The following is a 22,955-nucleotide window of genomic DNA, read 5'->3' as shown; positions in this document are numbered from 1 at the left end:
TGCTGACTGCATAAGCCAGGCTGGTTGGGGCTTCCAATGGCACAGATGGGGGAGCTGAGGCTTGGGATAAGGGGCACCTGGTCATAGGGAGAGAACTTGGCTGCTGAGGTTTCCTGTTGCGCCCCCTGCCTTTCTGCCTTCTCTCCAAATCCCTTCCTCTGTTCTCAGTGCTAACCCCAAGCCAAGCCCTGGGCCTGCTGTACTCCTAGGCACAGGGCAGCAGTTCTCAAAGTGTGTTCTCTGGAACCCTGGCCAGGAAGCAGCAGGGCTCATGTGGAAGATCAGGGGTTGTGAGAGGGAGGTCAGGAGGCCAGCCTGACTGTTGCCTCCCTCAGCCAGAGAACCCCCACCTTATCCATTCACTGGCCAGGGCCCTGCATGGATTTCACTAAATAAATGGCAAGGGCTCAGCTGCTCGAAGAGCATGACAGCAGTGGTGCCTAGTGGATTGAACTTCTTTTTTTTTTTTAAGATTTTATTTATTTATTCATGAGAGATAGAGAGAGAGAGAGAGGCAGAGATATAGGCAGAGGGAAAAGCAGGCTCCATGCAGGGAGCCTGATATGGGACTTGATCCCGGGACTCCAGGATCATGCCCTGGGCTGAAGGCAAGCGCTAAACTGCTGAGCCACCCAGGGATCCCCGTGGATTGAACTTCTATTCTTTATCAAAACTCCCTGAAACCACAAGAAAGGGCTATTCAAAATGGCAAAAACCTATGAGTCAACGAAAACATGGAGGAGGTGCCAGAAACAACATTTGGAAGCTGGAAGCAGATGGACCATGATGATTGACTCAGCAGGCCCTGGGACGGTCACCTGTGCCAGCAGTAGGTTGAGGTTGGGGAACCCCCAAGAGTAAGCCCTAAAACCCCAAATGGGAGGCTAAAAGAAACTTCCCTGGGAACCTGCAGCTCAGAAGGGCCATTTGGCCAGATTACCCACAATGAAACCGAAGTCCATGAACACCCATACCCCTACTCCCGTGCCTGGAGCTCTCAGGTCCACATTCAGTGGCCCACTCTCTGGTGGTTTTTGATGAGGCTCCGAGGGTTATGAGCTCCACTTCTTAGTTCCTATTACATAATCTCCTGTCTGCTTATATATATGAGTAGACCATAAGGAATCCCAAACAGGGAGGGGAGATGGGCACATAGGAGTCAGAGACCAAAACAAAAAAATACCTGAAGGAACCTGGGCTACACAGAAATGGAAGTGTGAAAAAAGTTCCATCAATTGTGCATGCTAGGGTTGAAGAAATCTGTAAATATATTATAGACAATGAGAACCGGGTGTCTCACTGTTGGAGAAGGAAGTCACCAAAGAGGAAGGGAGGAAGACTTGATTGAGCCTGTTGCATTAGACTGGAGACATGGGTAGCAGATACACACATATTTCCCATTTCCAAGTTCTGATCGCGAGAGGGCCTGGAAGCAGTAACACCCTAGGAGCAATGAGCACACACGGCACACAAATCTTAATTTCTAAGTACCATCCGCCAATAAATGGAACCAGAACTCCTTGGAGAAGTGGGTGATTCCAGGGAAAATACAAGATGATCTTGGAGTATCTTGTAACAACAGAAAGTAAGAAAGCACTCAAATAAGGAGAGGAGTATGTTAAAAGGGCAGAGGAGTCAACATGGAAGAGATCTCAATGGCCAAAGTGGGAATAATTCTTTTTTTTTTTTTTTTTAAAAAGGATTTTATTTATTTGAGAAAGAGAGTGAGTGAGAGAAAGAGCATGAGTGGGGGAGAGGGGAGCAGAAAAAGAGGGGGAAGCAGGCTCCATACTGAGCAAGAAGCCCAAAGCAGGGGACTCGATCCTAGGACCCTAACATCATGACCTGGGCTGAAGGCAGATGCTTAACCAACTGAGCCACGCAGGCACCCTCAAAGCTGGAATAATTCAAGCAACAAAATAAATAATGATAATAGTGAATTATAACCCATAGAGTAATTCATGAGTTGATACTGATATAAATAAGTAAAACAGGGGAGAAAGGACAGTTTTTCCTTATAGAAAAATTCTGATTAATAAATGTAGAAGGAATGAGAGGATAGAAAAGCACCATTAGAACACCACTGCAGGCAAGACCCACCAATGGATGCTAAAATCAAAGAACAAAACTTTCAGAGAATCAAGATATTTGTTTAACCTCAAAGCTTTTCCCCAGAAATTTATTAATTATAAAGGGAAAATAGCAACTTTACAGTGGGGGAAGCAAGCAGACACTACCTTAACCAAATTACCAAAGTTAACATCACCAATCGTACTGACATCATGTACTCCCCGGTATATTGATATACTGAAAAGGACACATCATTTCTATGGTGTTCTAAAAATGCGTAACCTAAGTCTACACATAGAAAAACATCAGACACAAATGTTAAACAAAATAACAGATGGGTACTTTTTAAAAAGTGTCAAGATCACAAAAAAGACACTACCAAAACTGTCATGGATTAGAGGAGCCTAAGGAGATATGCAGTGTGGGATAACAAAATGCAGTGTGGGATCCTGGTACAGAAAAAGGACATTAGTGGAAAAACTGGTGAAAGCCAAATACAGTCTTTTCTTTGGTTCATAGTAATGTACCAACGTCAATTTCTCCTTAGCTTTCGTACTTGTACTATGGTTATGCAAGATGATAACATTAGAGGAAACTGGGTGAAGCGTTAGGGAATTTCTGTGCTATTTTGCCAAGTTCTCTGTAAGTCTAAAATTATCTCAAAATACAGGAGTGTGTGTGTGTGTGTGTGTGTGTGTGTGTGTGTGTTTGCATGCACGCATATCTGTGATTTTAAGTAGGCTCCATACCCAGTACGAGGCTTGAACTCATGACCTCTAGATCAGAAGTCCCATGCTCTACAGACTGAGCCAGGCAGGGGCCCCTAAAGGAATTGTTTTTTTTTTTTTTTGCTGTCTTTTTTAAGCTATAATACTACCATCCTCAGAGAGCTAACAGACATTGTGGCAACAATGAAACAAGAGCTAGATGTTATTTGTTAAAAGGACCAAAAAGAGATCCTGGAAATCAAAAACATGGTAAATAAAACATAAAATTTGATAGAACTGTTGGAAGATAAAATTAAGAAATCTCCTGATTTAAAAAAAAAACAAAACACAGAGATGGAAAATCAGAGAGAAAAGAAAGGGAAAAAAAGGTCTGAGTTAAAGGTTCTAGAAAAAGAGGAGAGAAAATATTAGGGAGGAAATGGTCAAAGAAATCATTCAAGAAAACTTCCCAGGCCTGAAGGATGTAAAAGTCCAGCTTGAAGTGTCTGCTGAATGGTAAGGAGTGAGAATAAACCCCACTAAGTTATGGCAATGTGGAATTTCTGAACACTGGGCACAGGGAGAAAGTTTCTAGAGATAAAAACCAGGTCATGTACAATGCATTGGGAATCCACATGAACTTTGGATCTCTCCAGAGCAATTCAAGGAGCTGGAAAGAATGGAGCACTGCCATAGGAACTCTGAGGCAAATGGTTTCCATCCTGGACTTGCACACCCAACCAAAACCTCTGCCAAGTGTGAGGGAAAGGGCAGGCTTTCTGGAATGTGAAAGTCTCAAGTCTGGCTCCTGGGTACCTTTCCTCAAAAAACCAACTGAAAATGTCCTCTACCCAAATGAGGGAGAAAATCAGAAACCAAGGAAGTAGAGCCCATGATATCCAGGAATCCAGGGTTCCAATCCAGATGACAGGGGAAGGGAAATTCTAGGCACAGTCTGAGCCGCAGGCCAGAAAAGCAACTAAAGAGGCTCCAGGTAAGACTTCTCTGAGTGGTTAATTGGACAGAACCCCAGATGCATCTGCACTATGACAGGACGCTCAGAGAGGAGGGCAGGGAGTTTAGGAGGCAGCATTAGCAAAGATTCACAGAAAATGAAGCAGTCCCCAGACAATTGTTAACCTGCAATAAAAAAATGCAAAAACTGTACCCCAAAGTGTGTACTGAGTTACAGCTCTGAAGAGCATTTGCCCAAGTCAAGACAGTGTCAATCAACCCTGCATCCTGATCCACCAGTCCTGACCCACCCACATGACCATGGGATGGTAACGGGAGGGTTAGAGATAGGGCTATGAATGGGAAGAAGAGGAGTGCTAAGAGCTAAGTCCTCCTCTCTCCCAGTGCATGTTCATGGATAATGCCTAAAACTGAACAACCATGAAGTAGTGACATATAAGTATGTCATTTAGAGATATGGAGCTCTGAGATAAGAAAGTGATAGCCTCTAGGGAGTTGGAAATGGAAAGGAGGGGATGCTGCGCCCCTAACACAACATGCCTGGTAAAGCTATGGTGCTACACCATGTGCGCAAATGACTTTCATTTTAAAACCCTGACTTTAAAAATCCATCCAGAAAGGTAAGAAAATTTTTAAAAAATATGAAGAAAGGGAGGAAGGAGGGGGATGTGGAAAAAGGAAGAAAGGAGAAAGGATAATGTAGGGAGAGGAGTCAGGGGCAGGAGACTGACTGCTTTGACTCCAGCCTCTGGAGGCCCCCAAAGGGCAGAGCTGATATCATGCTCTGTTGACATCACAACCACCTCTGTTTACACTTCCGGCAAATGAAGACAGTTCTAAGGTTTCAACTCCCTGATCAGCTAAGTACACAGACCTGGCTCCTTAGGTCAAAACACCCATTTAGTATCTGGGTGACCCCTCACCCTCACTTCTACATTTCCCCAAAGTTGAAGGTAATCAGAAAGCAAGCTGAGGGACAGTGGCCCACAGTGGGGAGCAATACTGGATGGGAGGAAGAAGATCCACATCTTCCATGTGTGGATCTGTGTCTGAAGCCATGGTGTACTCACTACCTCTGCCTCGACCTCTGTTCAAAGCGATGCTGAGGTGAGTCACTGAGACACACAGGCAGCCATGCCTGGGGAGGGCTGTGGAGGGAAGGGACCACCTGAGAAATGGGGCTGAGTGAGCTACAAACATCTGTACAAATTCTCACCCTCTCCCTGGAATCCCCAACTAATCATGCAATTTTCTGGCAAATGTGAAAACCTGCAACTCCTTAACCCACTGGCCTCCTTGCACTGGACGAATGTTCATCCCAGGGGCCCCCAGCCCCAGGGAGGGAGGGAGGACAGGTATGAGACCTGCATGGAGAAGCTGCATACAGAGTACAAGCTCAGATGAGAGTTGGGCTCAGCTGGAGGAAATCTGGAACCCTCGGAGAATGGAGAACCAGACATTGGACCCAGACCTCCGGTCTGTGTCTCAAAAGGGAGGATCGAAAGCCAGACAAGTACCAGGGGAGAGCCCCCTCTGTCACCCAGGCCTTGTCCCACTCAGGGACATTCATGCCCCTTATGTGCCTCCTTGTGCCTCACTGCAAAAGGAGCCCCAAAGTCCCCAGGAGGCAGGCAGTGGCTCACCCAGCCCCAGGGATGGACATGACCTTTTCCAGCTCGTCAAGGTTTCTGAGGAGGCTCGGTGGGCAAATTTGCTGCTGGTGAGACTCGTGCAGGTGGCAGAAGCATGCCTCCTTAGGCAGCAGGGAAGCACATGTCCTACCCTGGGAGCCAGTTCAAGGTGAGAAGCAAAGGCCCAGTCTGATGGCCCTGTCCAATGAGAGAGCTCCTTGGCCTCCAGGGAGATCCATTCTGCTGTGGGGTGCAGCCACCACCCTCATATAGCTGTGGTCAGAGGAGACAGTGTGCAAGCCCTGGAGGTCCTAGTCTGAGCTGGGGGGCTGCCAGACCCTCCTTGATGTGGAGCAGTGAGTTTTCAGGGCCAGTCTCCTGCCTTCCCCCTGCAGAAGGCTCCAGACCTCTGTTCCCCCTGAGCAGCTCCTCTACTTAGCAACGGAGACAATTTACATAATGCATCGAGTGTAAGAGCAATAATGGCTGGGGAAGCAGGGTGCCCGTTAGTGGCTCCTTGGGAGAGAAAATACCTGTTCCCACACCACCACCTCCCCCATCATGGATCTGCTGTGACGCTGCTGGGAAGCAGGTGCCTTTAAGTGCTCAGTGCTGCCAAGAGGGGCCTTGGAAGGGCCGCACCAGCCCTGGAATTGGAGCAACCTTGGGACAGAGATGCATGCAAGAGGAAATTTCCAAAGCACCCGAGTTTTCCACATAAATCCACCCAGCCGTGCTCTGGAGCCTGCACCCCTGCTAGGCCAGGGCCCTGCATCCAGAGACTTCCCGGAGGAGGAGGCACTCCAGCAGGCATGAAGCTATAGCCAGAGGCCAGGGAGCTAGGCTGCAGCTGCCCAGGAGGCGGTCACGTTCAAACACAAAGGCAGCAATGGAAGGGGGAGAATACATAAAAATTACTGGCATGGTAATTGCTTTTTATATAAATGTTCTTTTTAAAAGTTTTCCCCAGTGTGAAAGTCCCTCTTTAAAAAGAATAAATTCACTGCACACCAATTTATTCTGTGCCTGTAGATGGAGCATAATGAAGGCTCCTCTGTCAACACCTGATCAAGAGGCAAGTGACTGCCACTTGACCCATCTTCCGGGTCTCTCTGCAAAGACGACACAGGCAGCAGCAGGGCCCAGGGGTCTGTGGGGGCAGCAGAAGAGTGGGGAGCTGGCATCCAGGAGACTCTGGGCCTCAGAGCCAAGCCCGACATACCCCATTAGAGCCTTAGGAGCTGCACTTAAATGGAGGATTTGGAAGAGGGGCAGCCACCATCACATACACGGGGAGATAGGTGGGGCTGTGGGAGCTGGGGTGCATAGGAGGACAGCAGAGGGGAGGTATTCAGCAGGCTTTTGGGGGGGGGGGCAGGATCAGGCCCTGGGCCTGCCTGCAGGGCATATACAGGAAGCTAGCTGGTGACAAGGCACCTGGCAGTTGTACGTTGGAGAGGTCCGTCCTGTGCTGCAGGAAGCTCTGGCTCTGCTCTAAGCCCACAGGCACCCAAACTCTTCGGCCACCCCCAGAAAGTAACACTTCAGGGGGCAGGAAGGGTTACTCTCCCTCACCGGGATGCCCAAGACATGGAAAGGAGGCTCCTGCCTACACCCCTTCACAGCTACGGTTCCCTCATCTGTGAAATGGGAACACTGTCTCAGGGGCCTCACCACCCAGCCTTTCTGAGCACTGGACTGGGGACAATGAAGACTGCCTGCACAAGCCCTGTGCTCTCCAAAGAAGGGCCGCTCGGACCCATCCCAGGATGCAGACACACGGGGCTGTAAGGACACAGATCCACAGCCGACGGGCACCCTGTCCCCTGCAGGGCTGCCAAGCACAGCGCAGGAGGCAGAGTAACTGGGCGGGGGTGGGGGGGGTGGGGAGGATGTTTACTGCGCATGGGAACATGGCGTGTGCGCATGAATGTGAGCTCCTCGCCCACAACTGAGATTTCTCAGCTTCACTAATTAACCAGTTCAGTAGTTCTCGCCTGCTCGGGTGACACAGAGCTCCTGGCATCTGCCTCCTCGTGGTCCCACCCTGCTCTGTAGTGTGCCCGCTCCCACCTCCACGCAGAGCTCAGCCGCATACACACGCGTGCGTGTACACACTTACCTGGTCACACCCCCCTACAAAGCACACATGCTCTCCCGAGCACACACTCACACGTTTGCACCCGCACATGCAGCACGCATGCACACAGATTTGCAGGTCCTCTCCCAGGCACACATACACTCCCATTCCCACTCGCGGCATCATGCTTCTGTCCTCTCCCACATGTGGTCAGCCTCACTCCACTTATACCAGCCTCCACAGGTCAGAGAGCCTTCTCCCAGTGAGACAGGGATCAAGAATCACGGTGGGGAGTGCCCCTGGGGTTGCTTGCCTTCTAGGTCTGACTGCCTGTGTTCCGGTGGACTCCAAGGAGCCTGGGCGTGACCCTGCCTCCTGGTCATGATCTCCCTACCCCATTTGATGCCCGCCCCAGGGTCCTGGCAGCTCCTGCCTCCTGTCTGTACCCAAAGCACGCAAGCGCAGAAGGTTGTGGAGAGCACTGGACACTACTGGCTTCAGCCCTGACGTGGAGGGCTTCCTGGGTGAGGGAGCTTTGGCTGGATTCAAAACTGGGGTGAGGCCTGGAGGGTATGGGGGTGTGTGAGGAGAGTGGCAAGTGCACTAGGGAGAGAAGGTGGGATGTCTAGCTGGGGACCGGGAGGGCATAGGGATGGCTGGGAGGCCCAAAGGCTCCCTGTTCCCCTGCTCAAGCTACACACCTTGGCCAGACCTTCAAGTCACTCCAGTAACAGCCCAGCCTCCCCCACCCCAGCCTGACATCTGGGTGCCAGCACACCTTGCAGCTGGCTCTTCTCTTGGCCCTTCTTCCAGACCCCCACACCCTCCATTCCCATTCCCTCACAAAGAGCAATCCAGGACCCTCTATGTGAGGTCAAGCAAATCCCATGCGAGCCTACTTCTCCCAAGGCATCTGGCACTGAAGCTGTACTTTGATACACTGGATCTGTTTCCCCATATGGGCTGGGTAGTTCCCAAGGTCCTGTGGGACAGCCAGGGCCCTGGTCTCCCCCTGTCAGTCTTCAGATGCCTGCTGCTTTGCTTATCTACCCATTGAACAGTTACTAGGTAAACACTTACTCCTTGCCAGCCTTGTGGGCACATATATGCATGTCTGTGCACCACAGGCATGTGTGTATATGTGCACCCTGTGCGTGTACAGCCTGCTTCTTCACCCAGACTGTACATCCCCCAGCCGCCAACCCCACACTCTTAGACCAGGACGCTTAAGCCTTGGAGTTTACTGATTCACGAGAACCCAAGGATGGACAAGGAGTGAGCTGAGGAGTCTGTCCAGGATCCCCCTGACCTCTGCCTCATCTGCTCCCCCTGCCCGCCCCCCACATAAGTAGCCAGCCAGTTGCCCTGCAGAGCCACCAGGTCCCAGGGCTGGGAGAGAAGTATGTGAAAGACAAGAAGTTTGGGGCTTTGTAACATTCCCCAAACTCTAGATCTTTGCTCACAAGGCTCAGAGAAGGTAGAGGGAGGCCAGGCTGAGCTTCCGTCTCCTGCCTGGTCATGGTAAATGCTGCTCATACCACCCCTGAGGCCGGCTGTGGTTTGTCAGAACCAATTACTTCTCTGCCTCTGCCAAATGCTTGGGGCTCCACAAATCTCAGGCACATGTCCCCATGGCTGTCACCAATCCCACAATAGATGGGGGTGGAAGAGGAGATAGGAATGCATATCGGGTCAGCCATACCCTGGGGCGCAGCATGGAAACCCATTTGGCCCTCTACCCCCATCCCCCGTTTACCACCCCGATGATCCAGACGGGCCCTTAGCTCTGGATCTGCAGCCCCATTGCTCCTGATGCAGAGGCCAGGATGGAGCAGAGCAGTCCCTGGCCTCTTTTCAACTATCTGCAAGTACTGGGCCCCCCTTGGAGCTGATCCCCAGCTGTCCTGCTACAAGGCCAGCCTCTCTGGGTACCCTAGGGGAGAGCCAGGGTGTTCATTAGAACTATCTTACTGCATGTGTGTGTCGGTGGAGGGGTGTGTATGTGTGTGTGTGTGTGTGTCAGGGAAGGAGCATGCAGCAAAGCCATGGGTTCTCAACTATAACCATGCCTCTGAGATTGTCTTTTCTTTAAACTGAAGGACCCCAGGCCTGGTTGGCTCAGTTGAAGGAACATGTGACTCTTGATCTTGGGGTGGCAGATTCAAGCCCCAGGTTGGGTGTGGAGATTACTTAAACAAATAAACTTAAAAATAAAGAAACTGAGGGACCCTAGTCACAGAACCTTCCAGAGAAAGGAAGCTACCACCCTTAAGAACCCATGATCCTCAGCCTTGGGTTTAGCTACATCATTTTCTGACCCACTAACCTATCCCCAGTGCCAATACCTGGGGCCAGCCCTTCACTCCAAGCCCTGTAAGGTTTCTAAAGATGGCATGCTCAGTCAGTGCTAGGGACTGAGTTATCTGTGCCACCCCAAAATTCATGTTGAAACCTAATCCCAACATGACTGTATTTGGAGGTGGGCTCTATGGGAGGTAATTAGGTCATGAGGGCAGAGCCACTTGTGAAGGGGATTGGTGTCCTTATTAAGGACCCTAGAGAACTCTTTCTACCACCTTCTACCATATGAGGACATGGTGAGAAGACAGTTGTCTATGAACCATGAAGTGGGCCTTTGCCAGACACCAAACCTGTTGACCCCTTAATATTGGGCTTCTCAGCCTCCAGAACCATTAGGAAGAAATCCTGTTGTTTCTTAGCCACCCAGTCTATGGTATTCTGTTATAGAAGCTACAACGGACTCAGATGGCAGGGACAAGAAAACTGATTTCCAAATTCCTGGGTTAAGCTAAGCAAAAGGGACATTGTGGACATCTGAACTTCCTCAAACTATGACTAATTCCTGGAAGGGCAAGGAGTTGATAGTGGGGGGGGGGGCAAAGGTACCCCCACATTTATAGGGCTCTGTCTGTAGCCTTTCTTTGCCTCTGGTCCCTTGAGATCCTCTTGTCTCCCGTGAGGACAGAGGTGCTCAGCTGCCCATTTCACAAGTGGAGGCTGGGAGGGGCAGGACAACAAGCTCCAGGCCCCTCAGCGTGGGAAGGCCCAGCACTGCCATTCCTGCCACCACACTCTTTCCACCACCTCCTGCCGGGGGGTTGCTGCCATGGCACAGGTGCCAGATTCAAGTCCCAGTTCTGTCATGTACCAGCTACGGGACCTCAGGCAGGTCTCATCTTAGGAATGCATAACTCTTTTCTCCTGTTCCGACCCGTTCCCCATCCTCTGGAGGTGACCTCAGCCATGGCACTGTGGTGACCTTGTGGCATAAACTGGAAGCTGGTGGTCCATCTGCCAGGCCTGTGCCACCAGCCATGGGTCTGCTAATCGCACCCAGAGAGGCCTCTCCCGCAGACCTGTCCCCTCCACACCCACAACCGCTATAGGCACTGGGTAGCAGCTCTTCACTGAGGCTGTGCCAGAACTCCCAAAGCCTCCTACCAGGGCTCCCTGCTCTAGCCTCCCCCTGCAAGACTACAGAGCAAGGGGCTCTGAATTGGCCATGGAGGCAACCACCCACTCATGCTCCTCTGGGGACTTCCCTATCACTGCATCCTCCACCTGCTGTGAAGCTGTTCTGTCCTAACACGCTCACATCCAGGGGAGTAGGAAGAGGAGAGGCCTGGAAGGGGATGGGGGCTGAGAGGGTCACGGGTACTGGCCCAGCCTTAGCAGCTCTGGAGGAGCCCTTGGGGTGCGGGAGGCTCCAGTAGATGGTGCCCATGGAAGGCATGATCAACGTAAGCCAGGGTCCCCAGGCAAAGTGTCTCGGGGCAGCCCTCCCCCTACACTGACCTCCCTGCACCCCTTCTCTGGTGGGAGGATGCATGGAAGGGGTGTTGGAGACCCAAGCTAGTCAGCTGGCCCGCAGGCAGGAGCTCCTGCCACTGATGAAATGGCTTTTGAAAAGCTTCAAAAATGGAATTTCCTCCTGTAGGCGACAACAGAGTGTGTGTGGGGAGGGGGCAAGTAGGACACACAGTCTCCCTGCCTCCTGGTCTCTGGTCTCCCCACCCAGTACTCAGGAGAGAGCACTCCCAGACCTTATGTGGGGGAGGGGCAGAAGAGGCCACCCCAGGGCAGGTCTGGGAAGGGAAGGAGTGGGGAACAGATCGGGCTGGGGGGACAGAGAGGGGGTCCAGGCAGGCTTTGGCCGGGCTTCCCTGCATCTGCCTCTGTGCATCTAATTATGCTCAAGTGGCGGCCTCACCACGTTTCAGACACCCTCCCAGGAGCCCCTCCTCAGCCCCATGCATCCCCGCTGGGTGCCGAGCAAGAGGACCATATGGAGAGAATAATAAGACAATTAACTTTCCATTAAAGAATAATATATGTGGGTTTTTAGAGAGGCGAGCGGCAGCAATCCCTACCCAGCAGCATATTTCACACCCGTGCCCCCCACCACCTCCACCCCATGCACCCCACATCCTGATCATCTTCACCGGGAGAAAGGAGGGTGCTGCTGGGCCTTATTGGGAGGTGGCTGGAGGAGGGGTAGGGGCTTTGGGAGGAACAAGAGCAGAGGCCTAGGACTAAGGTTCTGAGGCTTCTGGGAAACTTGAGGAGGGGTTTTGATAGGTCTGTCTGGGCTCCCTCACCACCCTTCACCTGACTATGAGCACATCAGCCGGGACAGCTGTGCTGGTCTCGGGGCGGGTATGTGTGTGTGTGTGTGTGTCCCAGTCCCTCTAGGGTTCTGAGCTTCTCTGGCGCTCTTGAACACTGCTACTAACCGCATCTGAATGCCCAGATACCCAGAGAGGACCCTCCAAAGATGGGGGCCAACCACAGCCTTGGCCAGCACCCCTAAGCCAGCATGTGAGAATGCATGAGTTGCAGGAATTGGTGGTACCAGCCTGGGGGGAGGGCTGGAGGGACAGTGGGAGGCCTGTTTCAAAGGAAATGTATGAAGGAACCCCTGTCCTTGCTTCCCTGAGCCCCTTAGGAAAGGGGCCCTTTATGTGGCCAGACTTTGGTCCTTGCCAGGAGCCTACTCCAGATGTGGCCCTCTGCAGATACTAATTACACATTCCCAGGGAGCATGAAGCAGACAGGGTACAGGGATGGCCAGGGGCAAACAAGATGGGCTGGGACTGGCACCATCACCCATTGAGCAGTGCCATTCCTGGCCACCTGGAGAAGTGAAGACACATGGGCACCATCAGTCTGAATCACCATGGCTATCCAAAGGAGCACATCAGTGGGGAGGGGAGTAGGAGTTTTGGGGTTAAAGGTCTCTGAGACCTGGGTTTCCTGTTCTTTGTGGACACAGCTCAACAGCTGAAGGGAGGGGCTGCCTTAGGGTAGCTCCTCCAGACAGGCCTTAGACCTGCACCTCTGGCTTAGTACTTCTCCCCAATCCCACTACCACTTAAGACTGGCCTCTCGGGGCTCCAGGATGGGACTGTATGGTGCAGACAGTTGCTCAGGACCCTTGTTTTCCCATTTGTACATTAAGACCACAGGAGTAACCAGCAGCATGCAGCTGAGCTACAGTCATCATGGAACTGAGGCAGCCAGGGATGTTGACAGGGCTCTAAGCCATTTCTGCCCCAGTTGGAAGGTGAGGTAGGAGTGGTTGATGTCAATACAAAGGCTCCCAGAGCCCAGGCTTGGCTTGACACTTTCCAGAGAGTGGTCTGTGGACCCCAGACACGGTCATCCTAGGTCTCTGTTCCCAGCCCAGCTTCGGCCAGGAAGCCTCCTCTCACCCCAGAGAGAGGATCTTCTTACATCCTTCTCTAGAGACCCTCCAAGGAAGGTGTTTCGCCCAGGTCAGGAACCCATCTCCGGATGGTGGTGCACTTTTGAGCCACTGGTTCTTCCTTACGTCTGACTATAATCTCTCCTGCTTTGCTTTCCCACAAGGTCCCCAGAGTTGTTCTCCTTTTGCACTGGACACTCAGTCAGAAGTGAGGAGGTTCCTGGCTGTACCTGTCAGAGTGACCTGGGCTTCAGAGTTGGGAGACTGGCCATCTCCACATCTTCCCCCAAGCACCCCCAGGCACCTGATGAATTATTCATCCTGATCAGCCTCATTATGTAAATGAGCTCAGAGCCCAAGCATATGCTCTCTGCTCTTCACCTCCCCTCCCCCCAAGATGGGGACAATATGGTGCTGATGGGGGAGGGCAGAGAAGGAACTTGGAGATCTTGATCAGCCTCCAGGGGTTCTGGAGAGGGCACACTACAACAGAGTCCACACTTCTGTGGCTTGTGCACATTAGGAGTAGGCCAGGGCATGAGGGGGAGGTGGGGTACCCAGGGGGGACATGGCTCAGGGGCGTCTGGCTAAGCATGGGGGTGGGGATGGCACATGAGCACCAGGCCACAGTGGGAGCACCCACTATGTGCTGGCCCTGAACTCAGATGAGGAAACATGGTGGGGTCTTTGCAGACAGCCCCCACACCCCACCTTGGTGTGCTATGACCCCAGTCTGTACCCAGCCATGTCCCCAAGGGGTTGTGCTCAGGAGGAGCAAAGTGCCAATGCAAGGAAAGTGCTCCCAAATGCCACTGCCTGCAGTTTCTGGACTCTTGTAGCTGCCAACTCTTGCGGTGTCTAGCTTCTGGGAGGGGGGCAGCCTCTAGGACTGGAGTAGGGGCAGAAGGCAGCCATGCAGGGGAAGAAGGCCAAGGGAACCCAGATGCCAGGACATCTTAACTGCAGGGTGTTTGGGGGGAGCATAGAGTCAGCTCAGGGAGCCTGGGGAGGCCACTGGGGGCTGAGGCTGGCAGCTTGGCAGAGCTGGTGCCAGGATCCCCAGGAGCATCAGCAGTTGGGTCAGGGCTCTGCTGCAAGCATCCTCCTGACTCAGAGCTGGACATAGGCTAGGCACAAAGTCCCCCTCATACGCATTTGAAGGAGAGCTGTGGTGACTCAGTCAGGTTTGGGGTGGACTGTGGGGGTGGGGAGGCTGGCTCCCTCCTACTCCCACTCCCATGGGATTGTCCTTCTCTAGAATTCTTTACCTGCTTCTCTACCACCCACCCTCACCAGAGTGCCTGGTACCAAGAAGCAGCCCCAGAGATGTCAGCAGGAACTAAGAGGCTGAGAAAGCAGGTGAGAAAAAACTGGAGCAGGACAGAGAGCCGCTGGAGAGCTGGCAGCCGGCAGCAGGCAGAGGATGCCAGGAGGAGCCAGCCGGGAACGCCAGGTCAGCACTTCTCTGCCTGCGGCCAAGCTGGCCACAGCCGCAACAAACATGGCCCCTACTCCAGCCCAGCTCCCCACTTCCCCAGCCTCACCCTGCCTCCCTTCCAAGAGGTGCAACCAGAGAAGGGATAGCGCCCTAGACCTGGTCCAAGCCTCAGGTCTGGCGTAGCCAGCTGTATGACTCTTGGTATGGCTGGCGGGGTGGGGGCAGGATGAGTGTCTGGAATCATTCAACTCCCATCAGAAAGGAAGGGACCAAAAAAATTAAAAAAAAAAAAAAGAAGAGAAAAGAAAAGAAAGGAAGGGACCAACATGTCCTAGGAGGGAAAATGATCAAGGAGGGAAATTCAAATTTCCAGAAAAGGTGGTGTCTGTGTCAGTCCATCCACTGTTATTCTCACCACCTCATCCTCCAGTCATACCTCCCAGCCACACCATAGACCAAGAGTGAGGATTACAGAGGGTCTAGGACTCTCCCAAAAGCACACAGTGGGGATGCTGAGCTAGCCTTCCATCTCTGCTTCTCACCAGCTAGGGAGCTCAATGGTTCACAGAATCAAATCTCAAGCATGAAATGTGTGCATTATCTTCTCACTGGCAAACTTTCACGGTCTGAGTTGCCCATGACCATAAAATAAGCAATGGCCTCAAGCTGAAAATTCAAAGCATGGAAGATTCTTGACTGGAGGTGTGTAGTTAACTGCTTATATGGGGTACATCTTAGGTTCCAACACAAAACTTGGAAAGGCACATGACACATATTCAGGGTACTAGCCCTTCTTCATTAACCTACATGGCTACACTTGGCAGAGCCCACTTAGAACCTAGTCAGTGCCGGGTGCAATTCCTGAGCATAAATTGACTTCTGTTCCGGAACAGCTTTTCCTATAGTGCTTTCTCTGGAAAGCTCTGCTGGCCTCCAAGTACGGCTGAGTCATTGAGAATTCACAGGAAGAGTGGGGTGGGGGTTACTGCAATTCAAGCCCAGCAATTAGGGTGGAGGAGTTCAGAGAGACTGGGCCACTAGGGGGAGGATGCCCAGCATGTTGGGGGCTGACCTCCAGACCCAGACTCCTCTTCATCATGCTACTACCTTGTTAGCCACCCCTGATCAGCCCCATTTGTGCCAGAGGTCTTACGTCCACAGCCAGTGGCAACACACTCACTGCCATCCCCACTTCCTGGGTACCTGCTCTAAGCTAAGGAGGAGGAAAGGACCGAGGAGAAAACCCCATGGTAGCTTGCCCACACGCACTGAGCCCAGTCCTGACCAAGAAGGATGTCACAAACAATGTCCAGACCCGGACTCTTGGCTGAACCACCGACAAGAAACTCTGTTTACTCTGCTGTTCCAGGACAACCATCGGCAGGCGAACCCTGTTATTTCCCTGCTTGGGTGTCCTGGCCCAAGCCTTCAGCAAGACCTTCTTGAAGTCCCCATAGGTCCCTGGGAGTCCCACCCAAGCACTCCAAGAGCTCAGCTCTCCGAGCCTCTGCATTTCCACATAACAAGCGACGGCTCAGGAACCTGACAGCGACACATTTTGCAGCCTTCTGGGGGTGACGGATGGCCTGCTCTTCACATCACTATTTCAAACATTAACATAATCTCCAAGGATGAATGTGGTTGCTCACGCCTAATCAATCACCCCCTCCTGCCCTGATCCCTCAACTCACCAAGCACAGGCTTTCAACCCGTCTCCTGCTACAGTGTCCTGTGTGGCCAGCGCAGCTCTCCACTGTTGTTCGGCCTGGCCACCCCACTCATTGTGTGGACAGCCCCTCAGCCTCTGTGTGCAACCACATCCACTGCACGCTCCAAGGCCTGGCCTTTTGCCTCAGGTGCTACCACAAACACAGACCTCACCCACTTAAAAACCTGAGAGCCTGGCATGCCTGAGTGGCTCAGTCACTTGATTCCGGCTTAGGTCATGATTTCAGGGTCATGGGATCAAGCCCCATGTCAGGCTTTGTGCTCAGTGTGGAGTTGGCTTGTCCCTCTCCCACTGCTTAGAGATAGAGCACAAGTAAGCAGAGAGTCAGGCAGAGGCAGAGGGAGAAGCAGGCCCCCTGCTGAGTAGAGAGCCCAATGCAGGGCTCGATCCCAGGACCCCAGGACCCCAGGACCCCAGGATCACGACCTGAACCAAAGGCAGACACTCAACCCACTGAGCCACCCAGGCATCCCAATAAATAAAATCTTAAAAAAAAACCACAATAACAACAACAACAAAAAACAAATCCTAAAACCCTGCAAGCCCAACACCCCGACAGCAGAGCTCACTGGATAGTGCTCAGTACTAGGAAGAGCAGGCTGTTTTTCTAGTTATTTCCTCAACTGCCCTGATGAGCCCAGCAGTGTTCCACCACACCTAACCTTACTCCTTATTTTTGAAGCCCTTCTCCCATTCCCACTCAGAAGAGGAATCCTGAGCAGAAAGCAAAGAGTACCACACTTACCTCACGAAGCTGCTGGACACCCCCAAAGATCCGCATCACGCCATCAATCTCTTGCTCCAGGCGTCGGGCCCAGTGCTGCATCCTGTGTGCAGAGAAAAGAGAGGTGTCAGGAGGGCCCCCCCACCCAGCACTGGCACAGCCCTGCACCAAGTGACCTGGGGCGTGACCAGTAGCAACCACTCCTTCAGAACCCAATTTCCACTGGAGGAGAAACAAAGGCTAGGAGCCACAGTAAGCCTGTGATTGCCTTTGAAGCCTAGACCTGGTGGCCCAGGCTCTCCTCACGTACTGTTGGACAGACAGGGAGGAGAGCGGATTATATTTTAAATGCACTGAGGGAGTCTAGCAGCTCCAAGAAGCCTGCAGGGAGACTATTCCTCACCGTGAAGAGTCAGCCCTTGATGTTGCAGCTCTGAACATGGGGACTCTGGACACTAGGGAGGAGGGGAATATGAGTGAGTGATGTGGGGGCTGCTGGTTCTCAAAGCCTCCGGTCCTCGAGGCTCCGTGAGGCCTGGAGTCCCGTGTCCAGCTAGAGTCACTGCTGTCACCACCAAGTCATTGTGTAGCCGGGGCAGGTTCCTGCCCTTGTGGGCCTCACCTGAGATGCGGACATGGAAAGCTTCTGGTGGAGGCAGCCCTCACCTTTCCGGCTCTCTAACACACAGATGCTATGTGAAGCTCACTGCTGCGTGCCATGCATGAACTGCCCACCTGCAGGTCCAGTTCGGACCATCCTGACCCTTTCTGGGGGCCTGGGAAGCCCCATGAGTCGTTCACCTGAGCCACCAGCCTAAGTAGGCCTCCTTTACGCCGGCATTACTCTGAACTCATTTGAACCCATCTGTGTCTCAGTTTCCTCCTCCAGAAAGTGGGGATAACTTGGGGCCACCTCATAGGGTATGAGAAGGACAGGCGGTCAAGAGTGCTACACAGGGATACTTGTGAGTGGACAGGAGGGACAAGTGGCCTCATGGCCCAGTATTTCCAGCCCACACACACGAACAGGAATGGCATTTGGGGAGAGGCTTGGTCCACCTTCTAACCTGTGATCCTTCCTTCAGGCAGTGCCAGATCAGGTGAGCAAAATCATACCAGTCTTTGCCAAGAGCCTACCAGGGAGATGTTCTCCACACTTCCAGAGGTGTTCTCTGCTGTGACCAAGAGCCCCTGCCCTAATGCATCTGAAAAGGCGCCTCCACTTCCTCATCCCACCACGCACAGAACGAGGCCATTCCAGGGAGGGCTCATAAGAGAGTTACCACAAAGATTTAAATGCACCATGGGTTAAGCACAGCCCATAGGGAAAGGTAGGGGTGGGTGATGCCAGCCCCCCAGTCTCTGGAGGAGTATCCCAGAACCCAGGAGATGGCACCTGCCCTGGGCCTGCCTTACCTTCCCCAGTGCCATGCGGGGCCAGGACTCCACTAGCTCTCTGGGTCAGAAAAGCCTGAGCCTCCACCCCAGCCCCCTGCCCCACATCCATCTTCAGGCCTGTGGCTGGGGGGCTGGGCCTGTGCCATTGTGTGTGCCTGGGTCGGTTGGCATGGGAACTTGGAGCGGGAGGCGGGCGGATCACTAATTGCAATTTGCCAAGCTGAATGTCAGGACCGTGATGGAAAAAAAAAAATCAAACATCAAAAGAAATAGGTATTAGCTTCAGCATGTTGCTGGCTAAGCCACAGCCTGATGCCCACCTCCACTCCCCAGCACAGGGAAAAAGCTAACCCCAAGCTCAGGAGGAGGCAAGGCTGCAGACCAGGCTACAAAGGGCAATCAGGCCCCAGCTGCTAGCCAGGGGAGGGCAAAGCCCAGCAGAGAATGGAGAGCCTGCTTGGCCCCTGTTCCTATGCACCAGGTGCTGATCGCTTGGCCTTGGCTGTGGGTGGACGGGGGGCAGGTGGCTGTTTTGTGCTCCTGAGACAGAGCCCAGGGCGACCAATGTTGAGGTGGCTTGCTGCACAGTCCTGCGTCCAGCTAGATACAAAAATGGGTGAGGTCAAGGAGCTGATCTCCAAAGGGAACCATTAACTCTGCTCTGCCCCTGCCTTCAGCCACTCATTGGTTTATGGGACGAATGCCAATCATAATCCTTTCTGGGACTAATATGTACAAGGGCACCCATTATGCATATGGAGTGGTGCCAGCGTGCCACTTGCTCTCTTGCTTCAATCCTCACAAAGCAGTAAACATCATCATTCCCAATTTACAGATGAGGAAACTGAGGCACGGGGGCTTTACGTGACCAGCCAAAAGTTACCCACCTAAGAAGTGGTGAACACAGAACTTGATACACAGACGTGCTAGAGTCAGCAAGAGCCAAGCAAGAGGGTGCACTTCCTCCCAGCTCTGCAGCTAGTACTGTCACTTTGAGAACTTGAAATCGGCCATCGTGGGAATATTTATACCACAGAAATCGGCAAATGTTACAAATCACAGTTTTTTCCCCCTGGAGAGGGAACTGTAAACATTTACTAGCACTCCACTGATTCAGCCCCAGGCTGTTGACTCTTTTCTACTGTATCTATAGGTCTCTGGTTCTAGAATTTCACAGATAACTAAAAGAAAATTAATTGGAAAAACAGACATGGATGCCAAGTTTTTATTTTGTTCAGACAACACATTATTATTATTATAATCACCATCATTTCATCTAAAAAGGCTATTTCAACACTAAAAGAATTTTAGAAGAGCCAAATCTCAGGATAAAGTCCAATTCTTTCCAAGACACACACACTCTTTCCTTCCCTCCCTCCCTGCTACTCTCTCTCACACTCATACACACGCACACACACACACACACACACACACTCACATGGCCTCCCCACTTCTTCCCCCAGACTGAGCGGCTCTAGACTCTGCTGTAGGCACAGGCAAGTCCGCCCATGACACAGCAGGACACACACATCCTCCTGGAACCTGGGGATGGCCCTAGCCCTTGGTCTAGCACCTGGGGCCTGATGGACAGACCCCCAGACCCTAGCTGCACTGAGCATCAAAACAATGCCAGGGAAAACAAGTTGCTCTGATAATTCACCTAAACCAAACCCAATTAGGAAGGCAATTATGTGTGCCCCAGTATTAAGAAGAACATGATAGATAAATCATTTCACTGTCATAGAGATGAGATTCTGTGGGCTCCAGGGTTTGGCTGGTGTGACACCAGGCACATTGGGTCAGAGGCAAGCTGACAGAATCTTGCCTGGGCTCCCATCAGCCTGGCTCCAGGTGCCATGCCTCCCTATTAGACAGTGTTGCCCAGGGGTCACCCTCCCAATAGGGTAGACACACCTGCTGGTTCCCTCCATCCCTGTGATTTTCCATGCTCTCCATCGAGATGACACTGTTTCTCTATAAGTGTCTCTGAGTGCCAAATTAGCAAGACAGGAGGAGAAAGAGTGTCTGGGAGGAGGCACATGCAGCCAGGGGCTGCAGCCCTTGGGATGACTGGTATGGGCAGGAGAGGCTGAGGACAGACCCTTGTGTCTGTGTGTCCTCCATGTGCCTAAATACAGGGAGGTGCAGCTGCCAGGCCCCCATTACGCAAAGGCCCCTGGCAAGGATGGCTGAGGGGCCACCTACTTACAGAGAAGCCAGACCTGTCCTTCCTGCTCTGTCAGCTCCCTGACCCCACCCATCCAGGGTTCAGCAACTTCTGGGAGGCCTCAGGCCCAGGAGGCTGTGTGACCTTGACTCAGGGAGTCCAGCTCCCTTCAAATCTCAGTATTCCTATCTGTAAATGTGGGGAATGACTGGCTGAAAGCTTCAATGGCCAAATCCTCATGGCAGCCTCAATGCATAATTACCAGGGACTCCTGAGTGGCAAGAACACCCAACAGAGTGGCCCAGGGCTTAGGAAATCTCCCACGAATGCCCACACTTGGGAAGAGGGGTGCAGGTCAGGGAGTGTGGAAAGAATTCCCCCAAAGCCTGAGAGAGGCAGGCAGTGGGCACAGGGCAGAGAGCACTCATCCTGGGCCTGCCAGTCGGAGGGCAGCCCAGTGGGAAGAAGAGCCAAGGTGCTGCAAGACACCAGGCCTTGCTCTCCAGGGCACGCTTCAGAACCTAGAAGGGTATGTGAGAGAAGAGGCCTTGTCACTGTCAGGCAAGGGTGTGGGCTCATCTGCATGTAGGCCGAGGACCCCTTCAGCAGGCAGAACCACAGAGAACCCAGCTTGAACCTGGGGAGGCCAGCTGTGCAGGCTCCCCCAGAGGGGAGCAGCAGGGCAGGAGAATGGGGCAGGAAAAGGGGGGGAGGGGGAGAGGAGAGAGGGAAAGAGCCTGCGTGCAGATGCGGCAGGACAGATTAAACTGTTGCCAGTTGTTAATTTTATACACGAAGTTGTTGATCAGAATGTGATTTAATTGTACAGTATAATCCAGGCTTTTGGAATAAATTATGCAGAAAACTCATCTATAATTAAACAAATCAAAAACCCAGAGACAGGTGACACTGCAGGTTTCCCCTCAGAGGGCATGGGTGCGTGTGGGCATCTGGACCCTGCAGAAGGGCAAGAAGGGAAGGAGGCAGGCTTTGTTCCAGAGCAGACAGGGGCAGGCCCAGGGAGGCCGAGGCCTCAGGACTACCAATCTCTGCCTCTGCTGGCCTCTTCACCACTATGGAGGCATTTTGCCATCAAAGCCCTGCTGCAGGCTGTCTCCACCAGGCAGACTGCCTGGATAAACCTGGTTCCACTGGGGACCTATGAGCAATCTGCTGTCCTCCCACTAGCTTAGCAGAGCAGCCATCGTGACAGGGAGGGTGAGCAGGTAGGTGGGGGGCAGGGGGCAAGGGTGGAACTGCAGGTGAGGCAGGAGGGGTGGATGGGCTGGGGCAGGTGAGGGCCAAGAAGGCCACTTGCTGCTAAGGGCATGCAAACCAAAGCTGGCAGTGATGGCAGCTCACAGGTCTCCTACTTCTCTTGTGACAGGCTGGCCAATTATTCTCCCAGCGCTGGGGGAGGCAACGATTTAAAATAAATTGTTATTTAATTATTCTGATTATATTTCAGCTGGCCTGCCACCTCCCACCTCGGCGCCTTCACAGTCTTCTAAAGGGGAAAGAAGAAAAGATAGGGCAGGAGAAGGGTGGTGAGGGAGAGACAGACAGAGAGACACAGACATGAAGAGAGCCCCAGAGAGCGGGCTAGAGGGCCTGTATCAGGCTGAGCCCAGCATGGGGGAAGATGACTGGTGAGTGGGCCTGGAGAGGGCACTAGTCCCCCAACAGCTACCCCAAGCTCAGACAGCACGTGTGGCCCCTAGACCATGGGCACATGGCAGGAGGCTCAAGGCCGCACCCAAGGATTGTGGCATCTCCACAGCCACCTCCACCAGGGAGTCCTCCCTGACTGCTCGGGTGGATGTCCCTCTCTACCGAGACTGAGTGCCAGGATCAGCCCTGGCTCTTTTGAGGTCTTGAACCAGACATGTCCTGTTAGGCCCCAGTTTTTCCATCTGGAAAATGGCGATAAATCTCACCACTTGTCTATCTCTCACAACCCTTAGAAGAGGCAGGTGGAAACCACAGCCCTATGGAAGGGACATCAGCAGTGCTGCCTGCCCCACACACCCACAGTCCAATCTTCTTCCTCAGACCTGCAGCTCATTAAGTGTGGGGTGGCCTTGCCTTTTCCTTAGACTGAAGCCTCCAGTTGGGCTGCAGCACCCCCCTGGACTGCCTCAGAGACCCTGACAACAGGGGCAACCCCTCAGGAAGGCCAGGGCCTCCTGTGATAGGATCATCCTTCCCTTGTCCACTCAGGAGAGAAGATGCTTGGGCCTCAGCGTCTTTTGGGGCTCAAAGCCCAGGGTATCACCCCAGACCCTGATCTGATTATAGTCTCCTGAGGACG

At 52.7% G+C, this 22,955-nt stretch overlaps 1 protein-coding gene across 6 annotated transcripts in view; it reads right to left on the bottom strand.

Moving 5' to 3' along the window:
* The window catches only part of CACNA2D2 (calcium voltage-gated channel auxiliary subunit alpha2delta 2), a 138,902-nt gene that overhangs the window by 95,670 nt on the left and 20,277 nt on the right, over positions 1-22,955 (bottom strand). For all 6 annotated transcript variants that reach the window (XM_072720948.1, XM_072720949.1, XM_072720950.1 and 3 more), the window contains exon 2: positions 17,101-17,182. In XM_072720948.1, the coding sequence (XP_072577049.1) occupies positions 17,101-17,182 (82 nt within the window). The remainder of the gene's footprint in view (positions 1-17,100; positions 17,183-22,955) is intronic.

Source organism: Vulpes vulpes, chromosome 9 (genome assembly GCF_048418805.1).
Source record: "Vulpes vulpes isolate BD-2025 chromosome 9, VulVul3, whole genome shotgun sequence".
Lineage (NCBI taxonomy): Eukaryota > Metazoa > Chordata > Mammalia > Carnivora > Canidae > Vulpes > Vulpes vulpes.
This window is presented reverse-complemented; position numbering and strand designations above follow the sequence as displayed.